At 41.2% G+C, this 23046-nt stretch overlaps 1 protein-coding gene across 3 annotated transcripts in view; it reads left to right on the plus strand.

The window, feature by feature from the left end:
- Positions 1-554: 554 nt before the first annotated feature.
- The window catches only part of CNOT6 (CCR4-NOT transcription complex subunit 6), a 32734-nt gene continuing 10242 nt past the window's right edge, over positions 555-23046 (plus strand). Inside the window, exons 1-6 of one of the 3 annotated variants that reach the window (XM_083871799.1) lie at positions 555-733; positions 15133-15246; positions 17560-17746; positions 21175-21260; positions 22220-22324; positions 22413-22481. In XM_083871799.1, the coding sequence (XP_083727925.1) occupies positions 15135-15246; positions 17560-17746; positions 21175-21260; positions 22220-22324; positions 22413-22481 (559 nt within the window). In that variant the 5' untranslated portion in view covers positions 555-733; positions 15133-15134. Of the gene's footprint in view, positions 734-12796; positions 12885-15132; positions 15247-17559; positions 17747-21174; positions 21261-22219; positions 22325-22412; positions 22482-23046 lie in introns of those variants that run through there. The other 2 variants (XM_083871801.1, XM_083871800.1) reach the window with 2 other exon arrangements.

The raw sequence follows: 23046 nt of genomic DNA on the forward strand, positions 1-23046 counted from the left end.
TTGTGAGTGTGTCACAGCAAAGGATCCGAGGCTCTGGTTCACCATTAAAAACACAAACACAGAAGAAATCTTCTCTTTCCAAAAAGGCGTCCGGCCTATCACCTGCACCGTACCCGAACTCAACCGCTTCAGAGCCGAGTTCCCTACTTGGTCTTTTCCAGGAGAATTTAAAAGTTCTTTTCCAAACAAGCGACTATTCATTCCCATTCCCCTTCCTCGGGCTCCTGCTATGAACCCCTTCCCTGCCCTACACCATTTATTTTACACGGGTTTCGAGGCTCACATCGCAGCCCGCTCGTTCCTCTCACCCCCTTTTCCCCTCGGCCGCGTTGCTGAGGCCGAACCCCCAAACCCGCTCCAAACTCCTCCCTCCGCATCCCCCCGGCCCGGCCCGGCCCTGCCGCCCCCTCCCCGGCCTCCCTCCGCGGCCGCGCAGTGCGGGCGGCCTGGGCAGGTGGGGCGGAGAGCGGAGCCGAGAGGAGGAGGAGGAGAAGGAGGAGAGGAAGGAGGAGGAGGAGAGGAAAGAGGAGGAGGAGGAGGCGGAGGAGGAGGAGGGCCGGCCCGCCCGCAGCCGCCGCCGCCGCCAGCGCCGCCATGATGCTTGTTTGCTTTCAATGAGTGTGAGGAGGAGGCGGGGGGGAGCCGCTCTCCCGTCCGGCCCGCGGCAGGAAACAAAGAGCCAGGCAGGCGGCGGAGCGAGGGCGGCGGGGGGACGGGGATGCTGCAGCCACAGGTAGGGGCGGCCCCGGCGGCCGGCCCGGCCCGGAGCGGGGGGCTCTGCCCGGGGTGCGGGGGGGGGGGCAGCGCTGCGGGGGGAGCGCGCTGAGGGGGAACTGGCGGCAGCACGGCCAGGGGGGACCCCCGGGCCCGGCGGGGAGAAACCCCCGCGCCGCGTCCTTTGGGGGTGTCGGGGGGGGCCGAGGCCCCTCTGGGGGTGGGGGGGGTGTGCTGGGCCTGGGCAGTCCTGCCGCGGGGACGGCCGGGGGGAGGCTCCGCGCCCGGGGAGGCGGCGGGGAACGGCGGCTTTGGGAGCGGGGGCGGCGGGGAGGGGGCTCTGCGGCCCCGGGCCGAGCCCCGCGAGCGCCCACCGGCGAGGGGAGGCGGGCAGGGAGGGAGCTGGGCCGGGCGGCGCCGCGCAGGAGCGCGGCTCTGTTTGCATCGCGGAGGCAATTAAGAGAAATTAGTATAATGGCATCTGAAAGCCTGAAGTTGTTTTTTTTTTGTTGTTGTTGTTATCATTGGTGCTGGTAGGTTTTGTTGTTTTTATTGGTTTTCTTTATTTTTTTTGTTTTTTTCCTCACCGTGCAATTGAGTTTAAAATAATTAAACAAAAGGCCGAGGGAAATGACATCAATCGGGGGAACTGCCCGTCCACCCCTCCACGCACGGCACCCCGCGCCGCTGCCTCCCCGGAGGCCGATCCGCCTGGCTGGGCGCGCACCGAGGGGCGGCAGCGCTGCCTGTCAGCGGAGCGCTTCGCCTGCTCCGGAAGGAGCCGCGGCAGCCGCCCGCCCTCCCGTCCCTCCCCGCCCCGCCGGCAGCGGGAGCCGCGGCCGCGCTGGCGCCGGGGCCGGAGCGCCGCTCGCTCGTTCCGGCGGAGGGAGCGGCGGGGCGGGCGGAGGCCCTGAGTGACAGCGGCGCCGGCCAATGCGAGCCCGCGGTGGCCGTGAGTGACAGCGGCGGCGGCCAATGGGGGGGCGCGGGGGGCGGGCGCGCGAGGCCGCGGGACAGGCGCATGCAGGGATAAACAGAAGGAATTGGGGCGGGGGCGGCGGCGCCGCGGTTGGGATTGCAGGGCCCGGCCGTCGGTCCGTGACCGGGCGGGGCTCCAGAGGGGTCACCGACTCGGCTGGACACCGGGAAACAGCGCCTGGGCTGCCTGCCCAACCGCATCGCGCGGAGGAGCTGGCGGTGGGCAGCTCCCACACCCCCCGGTGCGTCTTGGGGCTCACAGGACAGCCATTCCTCCTCCAGAATTTTATGGAGAGCGATAAGCCTGGGATCAGACAGGGCTTTAGGAAAGGAGATATCTAATGCACCTGTCTCTTTTGGTATCTGTGCTGAACACATATTTTATCAGCAATTTTTCCACGAACGTTAAAAATTGATATAGGTTGTAGTCCTAGGTTGGACTCGATGATCTTAGAGGTCTTCTCCAAGCTGATTCTGTGCTGATTTGCTTCGTGTAATATAAGGAGTGTGTTCAAAACAAATGCAGCAAGCTAAAGGTTTTGTTGGGGTTTTTTTTTGTTTTGCTTTATTTTTGTTTTGGTTTTTTGTTTGTTTGTTTTTTAATACAGCCATCTGTATTTCCACAAACGCATAGAAAATCGTATCACTGAAAATGGAACTTCATGGATGGGTATTTGCATTATAACTAGAGTTGCAGATTGCCTACTTTTCATTTCATTTCTGGGTCTTATTTTCATAATCTAGATTTCACCATAGTGGGTAACTAATTCAAAATCCAAGGGATTAAGAAATACCTATGGTATTTGTCTGGCTTAAATACAAAGATGTGCAAGTGTTGACTGGTAATTGTATTGTATCTCACATTTTTTTTCATTCTAGAGCAGGTCTCGTAATTGGGAATTTATCAACATTTCCACTGGGGTAATTTTACAGGATTATCCGCCCTCTGTTCTTCCTGCTGGTTCATCTGGACTCTGTGGAGTTTGCTGCTAGCAATGGAGACTTCTGTGGGGGTTTATTCATGCTATTACTGAAATGGAGCCCTTCGCATTTGGATTAACTCTTTGTTCACTTTTTTACCTGAATCACTTGGATCAGCCCATGTTTAAAAAGGACCCTACCATGCTTCTCTGTCCTTTTTGCATTCTGAAGTAGAACTCTGAATACAGTCTCATGTTCAGGCTGTTTATTGTGCTTGAATTTTAGAGGAAGAACTGAAATATAAAGGTAGATGAAACTGTAATACTGCATGGGCAGGTAAATACATTTGACATTTTATACATGAAGACATCAAAACATGTTATGAAGGGTCACAAATTGAATGAGCATGGTACCACCTTTTCAGGATAGGGCTGTACTAGATATTAGGAAGACATTCTTATAACCAAGCACAATGTTTGTGATGGAAACCACTGTCTTTAAAATGGTTCAAAGACTGAGAAAACTAAAAATTCTTTCCCAACATGTGAACAAAAGAATCTATATTTGAAAACATGGCTGTGTAAACAAAAATGATTCTGTTAATCTGTTACCTAAAAACTTAAATATTAAGTGTTTGTGGTGCACTGTGCCATGCTGTTTGGCTCACCACCATGCCAGGTGTCCATGTGGTGAACCAGAATTCGTCCATCCACTTGTGCAGTCCCTGTTGCAGAGCCCCTGGTTCTGTTTGCTAACAGACTGTTGAGTTTTAAATTATTATTTTCTGGTTTTGTTGTGTCTTTTTGGCTGTACACTTGTTTATGTGCAGTCTGGCCATTATATCCCAGTCTCAAACAGGTCCACATTAGGCAAAAATTCTACACAGAATCTTTAGGAATGAGGATGCCTTTCAGCCTTCAGAATTGAAGGGATGTACAAGAACTGGCACTTATTTCTATGGGGGTTTTATTTTCAGGAAATATATATATTATTGAAAGATTACAGTTGTGTATGCTGGGCTTTAAAAAGCTACCAGTGACCTTTAAACACCACAAGAATATTTTCAGCAGACCCAACCACCAGATTTCAGTTCTAGTTGCGTGAGGCAGAGGTTGACCCATGCCCAGTTGCATACAAAGTATCTGGGATTTTCAGTCCATATATTGAGGTTTTACACTGCTTCCCATGTCAGAATACTGACATTACTGATTCCAGTCTAAATTTAGCCTTCTCCATGGTGTAATTTTGAAAGCTTCATGCATAAATTGTTCAAACTGAGTCACTGCAGGGTTTAATCTGGTTTTGTTCCTTCTAAAGTGTTGGTGCTTCACACTTGGAAGTGTGATTATTGTACAATGCCCTGAAAGATTATTAGCATTGTGTTAAGTGACATAATTTATGTTCTTGCATTGAAATTGGATTGTACAAGTCCACTCAACAAGAGAGTTTTGGCATAAGCTTGGGGACCTGCACTCAGTTTCTACATGGAGCAATTTCTGCAGCTGACATCTTGAAGAGTTTACAAATGCTTAGGCAGGTCCCAAAGAAAAAGCTGTTTAAATGCTTAACATGTACTTTTAGCTGCTAATTGCACTTCCAAGATGGTGCTTGTTTAAAAAAAAAAAAAAAAGATTGGCAACAGCTCAATTTTTCCTTTTGTAAGACTGCAACATGAATCCTTTCGTTAATGCCTTGGAGGCCTTTTTTCTGGTGTATGAATCAAGGAGGGACTAGGAGCAGTAAATATACACAGTTTATTTTAGAACTGAAGTCCTTGCTGTTAGGATTCCAATTTATGCTACAATGGAGATCTGCAGGAAGAGATTGATTTGACTTTAGAATTTTTTTTGGGCTAGGAATGCTGTTAGTTGTTCTATGGAGGCTGCCAGCTCAACGTTGTGAACACAGCCTGGATATTTGGATGGCTCTCTTGTGCATCTTAGTTCATGTTCCTGGTATGCAGCCTTTATTCTGCAAGTGAAGGGGCTCCCTACCTGAGGACTTTCCTAAAGTTTTTGTTCTATTTTATCATACCAATGTCTCCAAAGCATCCTTTCAGCTTCCCCCTTTCCTTAGCAAGGCAGCAGTTTCAGTTGGAGCACCAGGGTTTTCCAGAACATGCCGAAGCCATTTGAGTGATGGATCCTTTCATGAGTGTGCAGCATCTTGCCATGGTTAGGAGGCCAGGAATATACAATAATGTCATGATCCTGCATGTTACAAACAATACACAGCTTTATTGCTTGAGCTATTTTGGAGTGTATTGATGGGTGAGATGTGGATCCTGCACATTGATCTGACTTAAATGCTGCTCCACAAAAGTATTTCTCTGCATAGATCAGTTTACAAAGTCAGGGATCAGAAAAAAAGCCTGCTTCAGAGACAGATCTTTCATGTGATTTTTGCAACAAAGGCCATGTTTAGCCAACACCTACAAAGACAGAAGGCTTGAAACTAAACTTAAACACCACCAGGGTTGGCTGTGCACCATCTGATGTGTGTCATAGCAAAGAAAAGGCAACATAATGGCTGAATATAAAAAGTGTTGAGAAATTTTATGCCATACTCTGACCATTAATACTTTTAAATACTGTTTTAAAGAAGTTCTAACAGTTGCTCACCCAACAGAGGAGCTTTGTCTGACAAAGCAAAGGTCCTGTGGATTAAGAAGGATTTCAGTGCAGCATTAATCAGAATTCATCTGCAGGGTACTTTCAGGAATGAGAGCCTTAAGAAACAAGTAGTAAGTGTGAAGAATAATGAAAACTAGTAAGGATGTTTTGATGAGGAACATGATGAAAGATCTACCTCTGTAGGTTTGCTGTGGCCAGTCACGGCATAGGTGCTTTCTGTATAGGGAGCAGGGGACTAGATCACCTCATGGTTTCTTCTGATTTAGTAGGTCAGCGCTTCTCTCCAGTGGCAGAATTTGGAAAGCTGCTACTTTGGTTGCACATTAAATCCACATCATCTGTGTCAGTACAGCTGTTGTCAGAGTAGTGCTCAAAAGCAGCCAGTGATGTGGCTGAGCAGTGATACTTCATTATTTAAAAACCCCAATCCCCACAGCCTATAAACCCCACTTTCTTACCTGAGTATCATTGTTGGTTTTCAGAATTGCCTCACAAACAGCTGCATCAACACAACTGAGAGAGGTGATGCAGTGGAACATGGGGACAGGAAAGAAGTCTTGAGTTGGCTTTGCTGCACAACATCGTGGTTGTGGAAAAACATTTTCAGGCTTGGTTAAATTTGAAGTAAAACCAATCTGTGAATAATTTGCTTGCTGTCAGGATGTGGCTAGGTGGGTAGAGCATCAACTGTATGATGAGTTGTGTAACATCCTGACCTTTTGTTAGTTTAGCAACACTAATACTAACAAGCATTTAGGTATCTAGAAATTGTGTTCTAGGAAGGCAGAGATTTTCAGATTTAAATACTGACATCTCATCTTATCTTTAGATACTCATCTGAAGCTCTAGTTCAGTTCTATAGCAGGAATGCTGGAAATAAGCTGATGTCCAAACTTCATTTAAAGTAGCTGAGTTCTCTTTTACTCCTTAGTTCTATTATAAGACTAAGAAATATTGTGTGGTGACTTTCACTTTTCCCCCATGAAACAACAGAAATGTGGTAAACATTCTGCAGACACATAAAGGAAAATGTGGTCAGGAACATGTTGGTGCATGTGCCAGTCTTTAGAATAGCTTACTGAGTTGGACCAAGATAAGAAGTTTTGCACTAGATTCCCTAAACAAGAATCAATGTTCCATGCATTGTGAAGAATCTAAATAACTAAATTGTCAAATATGATTGGATACAACCAATGGAGTGGGAGTTGGTATTATATTAATGTTTTGGAGTGTAAGACTATTCTCAGCTTTCTAGAGATATTTGTAGGTGAAGCTTTTAAGCCTTGGTCTTTCTGCCTACATTTATAAAACCTGAAGCTGTATGTTTTACAACACAGCCTCTTCCTTTTTAAAGCTGGTCTTTTTGGTTCCATCTGACTCGTACAGTATACAATTCTGTAATGCAATGTAATTTATTTAAATTCTTGAAGTAATTAGTGAATCTGATATCTCTTTAATATATTGGCATTTCAGAATACACTAACAGAATGTGCAAAAAGCTGAGTGCTGTGCAGTACTCATTAACTAGCCAATGTGGTTCCAGGGGTACCAGTTAAGGTCAGTCTTTGCTTTGCAATTTGGTTTTGTGTTAGTGTTTGTTTTGTATACAGCAGCCTTTTACTATAGTCATAATTAGATACAATTTCTTATAATTAAGAACTATTCTAATCATCTGGACCATGTTTGCAACACTGAGAACATTTGGAGATTGTATTTCTAATGATTATATGTTGTGCAGGGTAAGGGGTGGGAATTTGAGGGGGTTTTATCATGAGTCTGATGAAACAGGTCTGTCTAGAAGATGGAGCAGTCAAGGACCTCTGTCCTCAATTGTGCCTTATGTACTCCAGTCATTTTAGAGTTCTCTTCTGAACCTAAACTGATTTTTATAGCAACTGAACATGGAAGTGGCAATTGCTTCTTTGCATTGTGTTTTTCATGCTGTGCAAGGTTTAGAGGATTACATGTACACCATTAAAATACAGGGCTGCACGTTGCTTATCTGTGAGAAATTGTAATAGCCAGGGGTTGAGTGGAAAAAGTAGAAGTTGGGAAAATCCTCCTCCCTGTGCCTGCCACTGCCAACTGGAACCAGCCAGTTTCCATAAATAAGCAGTTATGAAGGACAAAGAAACTTTAATTAAATTTGAAATACCTACAGGTCAAAATTTAATATGCTCTTCTTAAAAATATGAAATGACTGAGTTTTGAACTTAACAAAATTTAAAGCCTGTTCTAGTCAGTGCTCTCTAGTCTAATGGAGCCTTCCTGATTTGAAGACAGCAAGTAAATCCTTTGACATTTATGGCCCAGTTTGTCTGAACCAGGATGCTTTGCTTGACTTTCAGGAGGGTTATGTTTCATTTTAGTCAGCTTTGGCTAGATTAAGGGGTTTGTTGAACTTTAACAGCTTTATAGATTTTTAAAAGAATATTAAAGCATTTGTCAGCTTCTGATTTTCTCTAGAAGAACTTATATATGCAAATTCATATAACTCATCTGATTAGTAATATTCCAGATACACTTACATGAATTAATTGTTATTGACTTAATCAGTATCTTGTATTTATTATTACACATGTTCACATCCCAAAGCATTATCTTAAGTCTGAAAAAGAGGAAGGGTAACTCGTGGGGGTTTTTTGCGCTTGTGTAAAGTTACAGTTTTAGAAGTCCTCAAAATAGGATGGAGAAGCATTATGTCCCTGATGAAGCCATTAAATCTTAATATGCGAACAGCCACTAAAATATGATCTTAGCGAGTGAAAAAGTACTTGGAATGAATCAATTGACTTCATGTTGACTCAACAGCTATTTTTATAATTTTAATTTAGATTATTCCAACATTAAGCTATAAATTGGGTTAAAGGGATCTTGACACTTTCCCACATGTTATAGTTGAGTCTCTTGGGAGGGGGGAATGTTTCAGGAGTTGTCCTTGTGCTGCTGCAGTTCTGCCTGTGCCCGCAGGCTGTACATGCCATCCCTCCCCACACTGGGCAAAAGGAAATTTTTAACTTCCAGCATGTGTTCTGAAAAATTCAGGTGTTGCCCTTTAGCTGATTTCCCAGTCGGATTTTTCCTAGCCGTATTTTTTCAATACCAAATACTTACTGTAAAAAAAAAAAAATTACTTGAACAGCTTTTTTCAAATAAAATGCCAAGAGTGTTTGTACTAGTCCACAAATAATAGGTGTTTACACAACAGACTTGATATTTCCCTTGAAGTAGCATACTAGTAGGGAAAAAATAAATATGTGGCTTCTTGCAACACTGGTGTTTTCTCTGTATATATTTCAATAGAGGGATCTGGTTTGTGCCTACAAAGTTAAATGTAAGGTTGTATTTCAATAGATAAGCAAGTCCTTAAATTTCTTGTTATTCAGCTTCAGAATATTTGTGATTTTAGTTCTAATGTGCTGTAGTATGGATTTCTCAATTCTGAGGCAGATTTAATTCTTTCAGATTTTTTTTTCTTTCAGGCAGTAGCTCACACCTGCTTCCCTGAACTTTATCTGGTTTATGTGCTTTATCTGGTTATGTGCATTGTAGCAAAATATAATTTGCAGATATGTTGCATATACAAAAATACATTTTGTATAAAATACATGTGTAAATTACATGTAACATAAATATATATTGTATACTATATTGCAACAAAATATGCATTATGTAGCAATCCATGTTTCATAGCAGAATGCAAGTGCTATATTATGGTGTATCCCTGCTAGTAGTTGGGAAATACGAAACTACAGGCATATATTAAGTTTTATTTTTATAAAAGCAAAGTTTCAATTTAGTATGTTTTGAGTAAGACATTTATAGAAATAAGATAACATGAGATTTTGAAGGCTTTGTAGGAACAGTGTCAGGATACAGAAAAAATATTCAATTCTCTAGTTTTATGCCTTAGGTGGGTGGGGTGATGCCAAATAATTTTAAATAAGAATTTAGCTGAAATACATTAAATGTGCTTCACAGGGCACTCGAGGTTTTAGCTGGGATGCATTGGGTGTTTGTTTCCTTTCCTCATCATGGCATCTTGCCCATGAATATTTTTCCATCAGTTTTCAGTATTGACATCACTCTCGAGTTTGTTGCCCAGGCTGGGAACAGGCTGAGGATAAATTCAGTCATTGACTCAGCTCATCAAGTCAAGTGTGTAAATTCTGCAGGGATGACCTTTATCATAAATCCTGTTCAAGCTGCTGTGAGGAGGTGCCAGATGTTGCACCTTTGTCATCCTGGCCAGGGACGGTGTTGTTGCTTATTTGCCTGTACTTCAAGCTGAAATGTAATTAAGTTCCCATAGAAATTCATGGCTTGCTGAGTAAAGCGCCGCCAGTGACAGGACAAGAAAAGCAGCAAGCTTGGTTCATGTTGGAAAAGCACTTTTTAAAGAAGGGATAGTGAGTCTTTGAGTAGGAAAGGGCAAATCTGCAGTTTTATAGTAAAACTGAAATACAGCACTGTGAAATTATCTTAAAGATTTTTTTTTCCAAAGTACAGTAGTTATCTTTTAGAGGTACTTCTGTTCCCTTTGAAGAAGGTCACTGGTAGGAGTTGAAAGCAGAAATTCCTGTTAATTCTAATAAAGCTTAACAGTAGAAATTAACCCTTTCAATGCAGGCTAACACATCTGATTAGCCTATACATTTCTAGACCTGCTACAGCCTTAAGTTATCTAAAAAGCAATGTACTTTGCCTTCAGTTAGGATTTCAGACTTTGTTCAGTGTTACTGTTTAACTGGGTGAGGGTAACTGGAAGCAAGAGTTTGCTTCCTGCTATGGGAGATTTTGTGTCAGTGTGGCCAGAAGTGCCATTATGGTGCTGACCTGATTTCAACAGCTGCAAATCCACACATACATTCCTGCTATACAGCAATAATAACACAGGAAGCTAGTCTCCCTCAAATATATTTTTTTTCCTCTTCCCCCTTCTTTAGCCAGTTTAATTCTCTTCACCAGCTCCTTTGTTATCAGACAAAAGTCGGTGCTGATGCAAGAGTGAAGTGGAAATGCAAGGTCCTGGGGACGAGGAACTGCAGCAGGACCAGCTTAGTTCTGCTTCATGCATTGTAAAACCACAGTGCAAGTGGTAGAGGGTGTGGAGGAGGATCCTAAATTAACTTTGAATTCAAAACAGACCAGTCAATTTAAGAAACATTTATATTTGTGGGGAAGGTCATTGGAACCCATTTTTAAGTGAAACTTCGGATTGCATGGAAAAGAGCTTCAGGGTTAAAAGCACAAGGTTACAAAAGAATGATCTGGGGTGAGCTTCCAGTTGAGGGTTTGGAGAGAGAAAGGGAAAAAAAGTCTCTCATATGTGCTATTGTTTTCTTATGAAATCTTTGAGCAACTTAATAGATTGCTTTCTATCCTGCTACTTTTCAGCACTTGAGAAGTAATTTATTTGGCAAGTAATCCTGCCCTGCACCAACAAATGGAAAATATTGTCCAATTGTCTTGTTACTTCTTACTTTATTAGATCTAGATTTGCATTGTTTATTCGCTGTTTTTAATTAAAGCAGCAAAAAAGTTTGAGTAATTTTTGATCAGGTGTGGTGCTACTTTGTTTACTTTCCCCTTCTGGCTATCTCCTGATCTGCATTAGTGTGTTGGTGACAAGTAAAAGCAAGTAAAGAGGAAGGAGGGGATGCCAAAAGAAGTCATCGACATGTGATAGGAAGTTTCAGAAGCAAAGCTATAATGCTTCAACATTGTGATCTTGAAGTATTTCTAAAGGTACTCCCAGATTTGTAAATGGTTTTTATAGATCACAGTAAGTATGGAAATAGTTATTTTGGGATAGTTGATTGGATCAGTTGTAATTATGTCTGAGCACTGTATTGTTTTTACTTGTTCATAATTTTCTACACAGTTTTAGAATTCAAGTCTCCTTTTCCTAATTTAAAGAAGATGTTTTAGGGGCAAACTTGATATCTACAACCATAGTAATAGTATAAAAGATTGTACTTGGTCTACAGGAGTTGTCCAATCCATTTAGTTTTGAAATGGAGTTAATTTATCATGGTACTGTAGAAAGCATTTCAGGAAATGAAGAATTGCTATAGTACTGGTGTGCTTAAAAAAGCTCCAAAAACCTTAATCTCAAAGTATATCCTCATTGACTTATTTTGTTTAACTCTTCCTCCTTGCCATCTTCCAATTTCAATAAAAATAGCAGAAGGGTAGAATAGGAAAAAGTCATCATTTTTCCTGCCCTGTCACTCAGAGCAGACTCATTTCTCCATTTTGAAGAGATTATTTATTGGTAGTTTCCACGGTCACCTGGAGCATTAACTACCTCACAGTCCAGCTTCCGCTTTGCACATGTCCATAGCCAAGGACACTTACCATTCCAAATGTCCTGTCAGGCAGTGAACTAAAGTGCCTTTGTTCCTCTACCCTGAGCAGTGTATCTAAGCCAGCTTGGCCTCCAGGAAGTCCTTTTCTAGGCCACCAGCTCCTCCCGACATGGTGCCATCCATGGCCCTGGTGCTGTGGCTAGGGGTGCACCCCAGGAGCTTGTGGTGCTGGTGATGACACTGTCACTGTCCAGGACAGTCCCAGACCCAGCTCCCAGCCTGGCTCTGCATGGCCTGGCTGCAGTCATGGCTGTAATCTGGAGACAGGCAGCAGTCAGGGCAGGTGCAGCTTGGCCTGGAAACATTTGGCTTTGTCTCCAGTGCTCTGTTCTGAGGGAAGCCAGAGCTCCATCACCCACCTGCTGCAGTAGCCAGCTTTGTCAGCTCTCTTCCAGCAGCTTGGCCCTCCCTTGACATAACAACCTTCAGGTTTTTTCCTTCTCTTTCTGGTCCCTGTCATCCTTCCCTCCTTCCCTGCAGGGGCTGTGGGTCCCTGCTGCCCCTCACCCTGCCCCAATGCAGAGGGGTCTTTAAGCACCCTCTGTTCAAACAAGGGCTTAAAGCAGTGTCTGCACTGGAGGCTTGAGCTCTAATTCCCTGTATCAGACCCTGTGCACTGCTGACCTCATTGGCCTTGGCTCAGTTTCTTTGGGGCAAGGGGTGTTAATTCTGTGTGGGGACTGAGTGACCCACAGTGGGAGTAGGCAGCCGCACTCAGTACAACTCTCAAGCTCTTCTGTTTTTACAGCTGTTAAAATGACAATTTTAACAACCTGGTACAAGATTGTAAACAACTTCATTTGCATTCAAACATATTTTAATGTCTTTTTCATTAAATTTATGTAGTCTGGAGTGTGTTCCAGGCATCCATGTCATATCTTTGTTACAAAAATTTTCTCCTTTACAAACTGATTTTCTGTATGTGATAACAGCCTAACATTAATGGTGCTTCCACCATCTGTGTTGGTGCAAGTGAAAACTACAGGTGGTATAAGACCTTTTGAAAATGACCATGATGATTGTTAAGAGCTGCAGGTAGCAATGGTTCTAAGGATGTTCAACACTATTTTATGGGTCTTACTAAAAATTGCTTTAGTCTAACAAAACTCTATCACTTAATCTGATGTTTGCCTCACCTTTTATGTTTTACTGTAGCAGCTCAGCAGGTACTAAATTTGGATTTGGGGAGGTGGAGAAAGGAGACAGTAAAAGAGACTGATTTTTCTTGAACTACTCCATGCTGTGAAGTTTTGAAATGCAATTCAAGGTGTTGTGCTTGTATTTTATGCTTTACTGTGAGATACAACCCAAATTTAGCCTTCCTGTCAGTTCCTGAGAAATTTTGAGTTCTGGGTGATAGATGAAGATGTGCTAATGCCTGATATGACAGTATTTTAGATGTTGCTGCTGTTGGCAGTGATGCTCTCAGGCAGCAGCAGCTCCTTCAGCCAGGAGGCTCTCAAGCATTTGCTGCTTTTTTGGCACCTGGTAATTCTAAACAGCAGGAACTGATGCCCTGAGAAATGCAGCAGTGAGAGAGGGAAAACTATCGAGAGCAGGAACTTTATTGAGAGGGAGAGTGGTGCCATGGAGTAACTGGGAGTGCAGGATCACCAGGATCCAGTGTTAAACCCTCAAATTCTTAAATCTCTGCTGGTTCTAGTGTACATTAACAAAACCCACTGGAAAAGTATGTCATCCTCTTGTAGCGGTGAGCAGTGATACACTGCTGGTAGCAGCAAAGCTGTTAATTAGTGCATGTGATTGAGTGTGCTCTGGGGAGTGTTCGTGTTTCTGTGCTGAATGAGATTTCTGTCTTTGCAATACCTGCTTCTCGAGAAATTGGAACATATTTATTAATTCAGGGAGCGGCAGGAAGAGAAAGCAGTAAGTGTCTGAGGAAGGTAAATGTTTCCTGACAAGCTGGAGCATTCCTACAAGGTCTTTGTGAATTACATATAATTATACATAGAAATTTCAGGAGAGATGCTCTGCACATTACTCTGATAAATATATTTTGCACCAGTTGCATAATTACTGCAGGGAGAAGTTAAGGTTTTACCTTCCTGGAGGTTATAATCCACTCTCCTCCCGTTTAATTAGTGAAGTTTGATGAAAAAAGTGTTACACTTAGTGATTCCCACACCCTGGGTACTCAAATGCCTTCACTCTAGGAGGAGCCTCACCCAGCTGCTATTTATAATCTGATCCTTTTACCCACAATTCACTTCTTAAAGGGGAATTTCTCTTCACTGCAGAAATCTGGTTCTGACCAGTAGTGGGAGTGGGAAGGGGAAGGGGGAGTGTGACTTACTAAAAGAACTGTTATATTAAAGTAAGCATGTGATATGTAAAACCTTCATTTTAATTAAAATGCATAGTTTTCAGAAAGTTTTTGGTGGATTTCCGTTGTTTTGTTTAACATGCAGAGTAAGCATTTTTCAGTAAAATCAGTAAACAAATCATAAGTTCGGTTGATAGTCTTTTTTACTAGGAGTTATTCTTTGATTATTTTATATAATGACAACATTTTTCAGTTTGTCCCAGGAAATGAAAAAATGAGAAAGCTTTAAAAGATTTAGTTGGAAGATGTCCTTACAAATTTGACCAGTAAAGCTGCTTGCTCAATTGAGTGGGTTTGGGTAGTGATGTATTTTACTGAATAATTGCATAATATTGCTTGTAATGTGTTTTTTAGTGTGATTTGAGCCAGCATTGTTGAATTTCTCTATTTCATATAAATAGATTTATAGCTCGTTGTTTGTTGAAGACAAATGTTTGCTTCTCTGTCATGGTACATGATTGAGTATGGTAAAAAGAACCTAGAAAAATTATTCTTATAAAGTTACCAGGAATGATGTGAAAAAGAATGAGAAAAATGAAGTTAAATTTCAGTATTAAATACCTATCTGAAGAAAGTGATAGAAACATCTACCTTGGGTCCAATATTTTCATACTGCAGAGAGTAGGGTGAAGTTGGATTAAAACCTACCACTTTGCAGATTTAAAGAATTGAGGATCTTTTTGAAACCTTAATTCTTTTTTTGATGCTGATTTGTGTGAAAAGTTGAGAATTGGAGTAAACCTGGAGCTGGTTGGTAATCTGAGTTATTAGTAAATGTGTTCTCTAGGAGTATGAGAGATCCCAGTGGTGGTGATCATCCCTTTCTGAAGTTTCATTGTTGAGATAAGTGCCTGCAATGGGATGTGTCAGTTTTGAGGAAGGTGGAAGGTGGTGGGACACAATTTTTAAACTGCTTTGCAGATTCTGGTAAATTACTAGGGAGGGCTAGGCTGTTGTCTGCCAGTCTAGGGGCATTAGAAATCTCTGTGGTTTTTTATTTTATAGCACTGTTTCCCATTCAGCGACATTTGTACATGGGCACATTATCTGTAGCTTTGAAAAGTATTTGGTACAAAAGTCTAATATGAAATTTAACTGAAATTGGGAATTACCTTCTAATGAATTCTCAGTATAATATCTCAATTAATCCCTTGACTTTTTGTTTCAACAGGAATGCCCAAGGAAAAGTACGATCCACCTGATCCACGGAGGATGTACACAATTATGTCCTCAGAGGAAGCAGCCAATGGAAAGAAATCACACTGGGCAGAGTTGGAAATAAGTGGTAAGAAACTGAGGCATGGTCCTGAGTTACAAACTCACTGCAAGTAGTTTGGGCTTGGCCAAATGTGAGTGGAGTTACCGAGGGTGAAGTGAGCCAGCAAAACACTGGGCTGGGAGCTGCCAGCCCGAGGGGTGTGTGGAGGGAAGAGCTTGGGCTGGGATAACACAGGGAGCTGTAGGAGGGGTAAGGTGGGGCAGGTAGGAAATCCCCATGTGTAGGAAAGTTGTCAAGGTGAGGATATGGATGTGAGCTCTGTGTGTTTTAGGAAGATGAAGTGAGTGAGAGCATGAATTTAATTTGTCAAAGAGAAGGGCATGAAGTTGGGGTTGATTTATAGTGGTATGTTCTTACTGTAGGTAATGTAACAATAAGATATTAGTCCATGAAGCAAAAGTTTTCTGTTTGAAAGCAGTTGGAAATTTTGCTTTGTTCTTAAGATTGAAGACAAACACCAAAACCTCCACAATCTGTGCAGGCTTTGAAATGCTGTTGGACTCTTTAATCTTTTCTGAAAAATAAGATAATGCTCAGAATTCATAAACATGTATTTCAACTAGCCAACCACTCTTGATTGGTAGAGTAAATCCTGTGTTTGCTACAAAAAGTGTGTTTACAAGGAAATTAAAGGAAGTATTTTAAGGAGTAAAAAAAATTATTTTGTGACATTTTAAATTTAGGCTGTAATTTTGCATAAATATGTAGGTTCTTAAACAACTGCAAAAATTGCCATGTAGGATTTATAAATGACTGTTCAGTAGAGAGATTTATGGAAGAAAGACTAAACAAACAGTTCTTCAAATTGTGAAGAATCTTTCCATCCAGTTCACTGAATCTGTGCCTTGCTTCCAGTACCCCCACGTGCCTCACCATGTGAATGGCATTCTTTACTGAAGGTTACAGATGCAGAAACCCAGTTAAATGCTGCTTCAGGAATCAGCATTATATATCAGCATTAGGCTTGGAATCCTCTTGGACATCTGCTGCTCTGCATAGGAAATGCACTAAGTGATGGCTCTTTCCTTTCATGCCTGGTAATCTCACTCTAGACTGATTCCCGCCAAGGGAGGTGCTGGAGTGGAGAGCCTGGATCAGGGATGTTGATTGGAAATCCTTTCAGCTACAAGGCTTTCTATGATCACAGTCACCTGTTTGCATTGGGGGTGGGGAAGAGGTGTTAATTCAGTTTTAAAAATGCAAAGAACTATTGATTTGTGTTTAAAACCTTTCAAAAGATTTTTTAACGAGCTTTAGAGGAGCATCAATCCCTTAAGAACTGTATGCATTTGCCTTGCAAAATGTGCAGTGTTTTTGTTTCATTAATGTTCACACTGTCTTTTCCTTGCAAAATACTTGGTCACATAATATAAAAAGCCACAGATGTTTTAACTGATCTCATTTAAATCATGTTTTTTTTCGCTACAAGGTTTTTTATGCTCTTTGTTTTGTTATAGCTCGCTAGAAATTATACCAGTATTAAACATTTTGCTCCCAGGGACTGAGTCCCAGATGTCTCAGAGTAACCTTCCCTGGGCACTAAATATGAATTCTTATTTTGAAGAAAATAATTTAGGAAAGGAATTATGTTTGTGTTGGTATAATATTAAAATGTGTATGTTGGTGTAATATTAACCAGGCTGTTGTTAACCTTGATGATTCACTGTGGGGATTTTAAAGTTGTTCCAACTAACTCTTTGCTTTGGAGAAACCAGTGTTGGTACTCCTAATGCTTTTGGTACAGTGAGATGATTTTTGTAAATGAAGAAGGATTTACCCCTGGAGGGAAAAAAGTCTTGGAGAGAAGAAATATTTTGAGACCTTCTGATGATATCTCACATTCACTGCATGTGTCAGTGTAAAAATCTTGATTCTCTCACCCAAATCCATATTTCCACCCTTCAGTTTATACAAAAAAAATCATACCTTTTTTTAAATATCTGGCAATAGTTGATACAGCTTTTAGTTGAATGCCAGATGGAAATCCATGTTCTCAACTAAGCATCTTAGTCACCCTAAATATAGTGTTTCTATCTGTTCTTGGCTGGATTAATGCCATAGAGTAAAGATTTTTGGTTTGAAAGATGTGCAGAAATAAAGGATGAACCAAAGCACTGTCTTTCATCTCAGACATAAACTATAATTGAAAAAAATCTGTTTCTTATACCTCTGTAATGATAAATTCATGGTCAGCTAGTTAATATGTTTTGTCTGCATGGAACTAGATAAAGACAGATGTTTAAGCCTTAAATGTGGATTGGGAAAAACAGCCTCAAGCTGTTTAAGTGTTCTGTTTTCTCTTGTACCTTTCTTCCACAGGGAAAGTGAGAAGCTTAAGTTCATCATTGTGGACACTGACCCATTTGACAGCTTTGCACCTCAGTGACAATTCCTTATCCCGTATTCCTTCAGACATTGCCAAGCTTCACAATCTGGTATATCTGGACTTGTCCTCTAATAAAATCCGCAGTTTACCAGCAGAGCTCGGAAACATGGTGTCGCTCAGGTATGGAAATCCTAACAGGAGTTAAAATTGTTCTTTTATCGTCTTTGTAGCAACAGTTCAAATTTCAGCACAAGTAAATACCCCTTTCCTCTCTTCTTATGTGTCTCCCTGAATACTTGCTGTGGGCTGTGCAGGTATAGCAGTACTGGCTTTTCTGTAATCTGCTGATCTGATGTGTGAGGCACAGAATGAGCCTCAGAAATCTTTGGTTGATGGCAGTCTCCCATTTTATATTTTTCCAAGTCAGGTTTTCACTCAGGCATCTCTTTCCAGATTCTTTTACAAATCTTTTATGTGGTGGTTGTCTCAAACAGTAAGTGGAGCATCAAAAAAAAAAATGCTTTTAACTCATAGTAGGGTAGGAAAAAGATCAGATTAAACATTTATAATCATGTTAATTACAATGTTTTCCTCTTTATTCATATTTAGTAATTATACTTAACAATAGTTCTTGTTCTGTTTATTGTATAACAATTGCAACATGTCTAGTATCATCTCCCCCCCACCTTTCCTGTGATGTAACTGCATTCCTGTGCAAACTGGGAAGGAGAAAAAATGTTCTAATCACAGCTTTTTGAGAGTTTTTTTTTCCTTCGGTTTTGTAATGCAAAGATATACAAAGTTAACAGGGAATGAAAGCTCCTTTTGGAAGTGAAATACAAATAATGATGCCTATTTAGATTATCCTTAAGGCTGCAGCATTTTACTTTTTAAAAACACTGTTACATAAATATATAAATTATTTATATAAGAGTAAATATTTACAGGCAACAGTCTTTTGCCCTTGACCTAAAGGAAGAGCCTTATCTTAGGTTTATTAGACAGTTGCCAGTAATTGGCTTTATTGCTGTTAATTTTGAAGATATTTCTGAACAGCTTTCTCAAATCCAGAAAATAGAGTCTGAAAGTAACGAGAATGTTATTAGAAGTAAAGACAATGATAGAGAAATGGACTGTGCCAGCACAGCTTTCATGAAACTGGAAGCAAAGCAAGTTTGTACATAGAAATATCTGTCATTGCATTTTCCTCCCTTTTAGAAAAGTCCGCTCTGTTGGAGAGGATTAAACTAGCTGATTAAATTGGTGCTAAAAGCTCAAATTCCAGAGCAGTTCAAGTCTCAACCTTGGAGGCTGAGCAAAGGGACCTTGCTTTTTGAAGCGTAATTGGCAGCTCTGTTTTGTAGCATGTTGTATAGTTGCTTTCAACTGGAGAGGAGTCTGTTCTAAGCTCTAGTTCTTTCTTTGCATTATTATTTCAATTTAAAGCAGTTATTAGTAACAGGTTTCTTCCCTTCTTTATCCAGCTCCTTGGATATTTTGAGCTAGCAACCCTAAGTTTACTGGAATAGTCTCAAATTCATCTTTGTATTTCATTAGCCTCCTTTCAGTCTTTCTTTTTAAAACATTTTTGTAAATGTAACACTTGTGGCATGGGGATAGCTTAGCATTGCAGAGTTATCAGTAATGTCAACTAATTATGCCTTCTTCCCAGAACTTGTGATTTATTCTGGCTGATTCTGTGAAGCTTCAGCTCTTGCTGAAGTCCTAAGTTTCTTCTGAGCAGGCAAGAGTAAATCTTGTAAATGTGAAATGTGTAGCTAAGGTCTAGGATCACATAAGCTTTCTATTTATGACCAAAACACAGCACTTGAACCCACATCTCTAGATGTGAAAAGCTGTGCATGAACCCACTGTGCTTCTCAGTAATTGCAGCTGCTCCATGTTTTTTTTTTTTTCACTGTAGTGAAAGGGAATAAAAACCCATAAGCACATCCTATGTGAGAGCACATTGCAGGTCCCAGATGGGCTGAGGTTTTGTGTTCCAGGCTGGCTCTTTCTTGCTGCAGACACTTCCCCTGGATTCTGGGAAGTTGTTCAAACTAATGGTAATTCAACCCTGGGCATTGCTGATATCCCGAGCCACAGAAAACATTTGTGCTCTCAGCGCTGAGAACTGATAACAGCTCTCCCAGCTCCCACATCTGGAGCTCTGGGTTTGGTCTGTATACTGTAGAGCTCACCCAAGACTCCTTTCATCTCCCTTTTTACTGCAAGTAGTTGAAAAAAGAGATGTCAGAGCAGTAGGATTTCTGATCTTTGCAGAAAAAGGAGAAAAAAATAAGCAGTGTAACATGTTAACTTGGAAAGCTCAGCTGTAAAACAGATTCTCTTGATATGCTTGAAAGAACTTGAGTGCACCCCCAGTACATTTGCAGATGAGACAGAGCTGGGTGAAAAGGTTGATCTGCTGGAGGGCAGGAAGGCTCCACAGAGGGATTTGGACAGGCTGGATCATGGGCCAGGGCCAGTGGTGTGAGGTTCAGTCAGGTGAAGTCATGGTCCTGCACTTGGGTCACAACCCAGCAGTGCTTCAGTTTGGGGGAACAGTGTCTGGGAAGCTGCCTGGTGGGAAAGGACCTGGTGGGGTTGGTCAGCAGCAGCTGAACATGAGCCAGGTGTGCCCAGCTGGCTGAGAAAGCTGATGGCACCTGGCCTGGAGTAGCAATAATGTGGCAGCAGGACCAGGGCAGTGACTGTCCCCCTGTGTTGGGTATTGCTGATGCCACACCTCGAATCCTGGGGTCAATTCTGGGCTGCTTATGACAGAAAGACATTGAAACCCTCCAATGCTGTTCTGTAGAAATCAACAACAGTTAAATTAACTCTTGCCCTCTGGGTTTCCTTTTTTTCTTTTTTTTCTTTTTTTTTTTTCAGAAATACTTGTCAAGTCTCTAGGCACCAAGTTCTAAACACTTTGGAGCAGCAACTTTAGACTGATTGATTCTATGAAAGTCTTCACTGTTTAGTGGGAATTCATTTAAGAAAGTGAAAAGTCTATTTTCTCTGTCCGATTTGTTGGGATATCAGGATTCAGGATATGAATTCTGTTCCTGTCTGTATATTGGTTTTGTGAGTTACAAAGCACATATTTTGTCTTACCACTGAAATTATGAAAACCACTCAAACCAACAGAAAATTACTGCTGTAAATGACTACTGCATGGTAATGCCATAGCTGTAATCATACTGCCATGATCCTGGATTTTTTAATTTGGTTTCAGGGATATAATTTCCCTTTATTTCTTAATCACAGCTGACCTGTTTCATGACCTGGTTTGTCTGAGCTGTTACTGCATCATCACTTGTAGATATTAAAGTGTTTAATTATTGCTAATGTTCACAAAATGTCTGACTGTTTAAGATAAACTCTCCAAACAGCTCCTTTCCTTTGTACTTCAACATAATGTGTTTTGTCTGGGTGTGTGTTTCTGTGTACAGCAGGATTTCCCTAACCATTGCTGTTTAGTCTCTGAATTTTTCAATATTGTGGCTTGCTCCTGTATTGATTCTCTTATGGTTCAATTCTCTACTGCTGCAGATAAATGTTGCTCTGTTTTCAGACCCATATGATTCTTGCTCTGTCTACAGGGAACTACATTTAAATAACAACCTGTTACGAGTTTTACCTTTTGAGCTGGGAAAACTGTTCCAGTTACAGACTTTGGGTCTGAAAGGTATTGCTGTTTTTTTCTTGGTATCTCTTCTTGTTTAGTGATACTGCTGCTGAGCTGTAATGGCTGTAGTCTGCTGGTTCATAAAATGTTACTGATTAGCAATCCCAGATGTAGCTGCTCACTCCACATTTAGAAATACTGTTACTTAGGGATTATTTAGAAAAATAACAGGTTTAGCAGAGCAGTGCCCATAGAAAGAAGTTTCCTTTTCTTTTTGCAGAGTGTGCAGAAGCTTTCTGTTGCTTGCATGGGGGTTGAACGCAGTTCTGCTTTAACTAAGAAATAGTCTGTGGTTAACTGTGGTACATCTCCAGCCAGAAAGGGAGCATCCTTTGTACAGCTGCAGGGTTCTGTGCTGTTCATGCAAGCAGCAATTTAAGTCTTTTCACATTTTTTTTCCCTCTGAACTCTATGGATTCTAGCCTACAAAATTGCTGACCTTGGGGAATTTTGAGTCACAAAATCAGAAGCACTGAGAGATATAATACTCTAAACACTGTTAAGTCTCAAAAGTCTGTTTATCTCCCCCTTAAAACAGGGCACTTGCAGTGTGTGTTGTCCATGACAACAACTTTTGCAATCTGCTTATGTTTGGCAGATGGCAGAGTCTCTGCTGAGATCTGACTGTCAGATCAACTGCTGGTGGATGTTTCACACTGAGCAGAGGTCGCTCCTGTGTTTGTGCTCATCAGCTCTGCCTGTTGTACCACACAAGTTCTTTGCTGCTCTTAGGAGCACCTTTGGGATGCTCAGTCCCGCAGCAGAATTAGGGAATGTTGTTAAACTTCACTAGGGCTGTCCACACATCCAGGGTTTTGTGGGATTGAAGACCTGAAATCTGTAACTCCAAAGTAGTTCATAGTAGATCTTGTCTCCAAGATGTCAGCTTTCAACACTGATAAGCAAGTCTGCAATAGTTCTGTATATTTTATTCAATATTCCTGTGAATTGGTTTGTAGGAAACCCACTTACACAGGATATTCTGAACCTGTATCAGGAACCAGATGGGACACGACGGCTACTGAACTATTTGCTTGATAATTTGGCAGGTACTGCAAAAAGAAGTAAGTGATCATTTTTAAAACATTTATTTCTGCTGTGTAAAATAAATGTGATTATCACTTGTATCTCTATTTTAAAATGTTCCCATAGTTTCAACAGAACAGCCACCTCCAAGATCCTGGATTATGTTGCAAGAACCGGACCGTACAAGACCAACAGGTATTGTAACACTTCAAGGATTTCTCATTTCTTCTGTTTTCCTTTTAATAAAAGTTGTTGATCTTTACTGGAGAAGAAGTTAATGCTTAAATTAACCAATCATCTCTGCAGTGCTGACCAGCCAGCTGAAGTCATTCTATCCCAATTGGAACACCTGTTCCAGATTTACCCATCTTTTACTCCAAAGTAATTTATTTTTAATTAATGTCCCCCTCACAGGAATTGAAACTGTTGTCCACAATTAGTTAAATGGGAGAATTATAACAGGCTTAATTTAATATTTGTTGAAGAATAAAAAAATGGAAGCATTTGGGCATGATTTCTGAAAAATGTAGAATTGTTTGAAGTAATCAGGGTATCATCCTTGATTCAGCATTTTTCTTGCTGTTAGGATTCATGTCATGTTTAATTCTTTACTAAACTTTTTTCCTGCATAAATTGTTTAAAACACTATTTTTTATATTTACCCACACACCAAAAATCTTAGTGTATTTCTCGATTATTGCAGTGTCTTCTCTTTCAGGACTGATAATTCTCCCATTATTAAGGTGATTGCTTCAAAGGT

The sequence above is a fragment of the Zosterops lateralis genome (genome assembly GCF_965231275.1).
Source record: "Zosterops lateralis genome assembly, chromosome: 14".
Lineage (NCBI taxonomy): Eukaryota > Metazoa > Chordata > Aves > Passeriformes > Zosteropidae > Zosterops > Zosterops lateralis.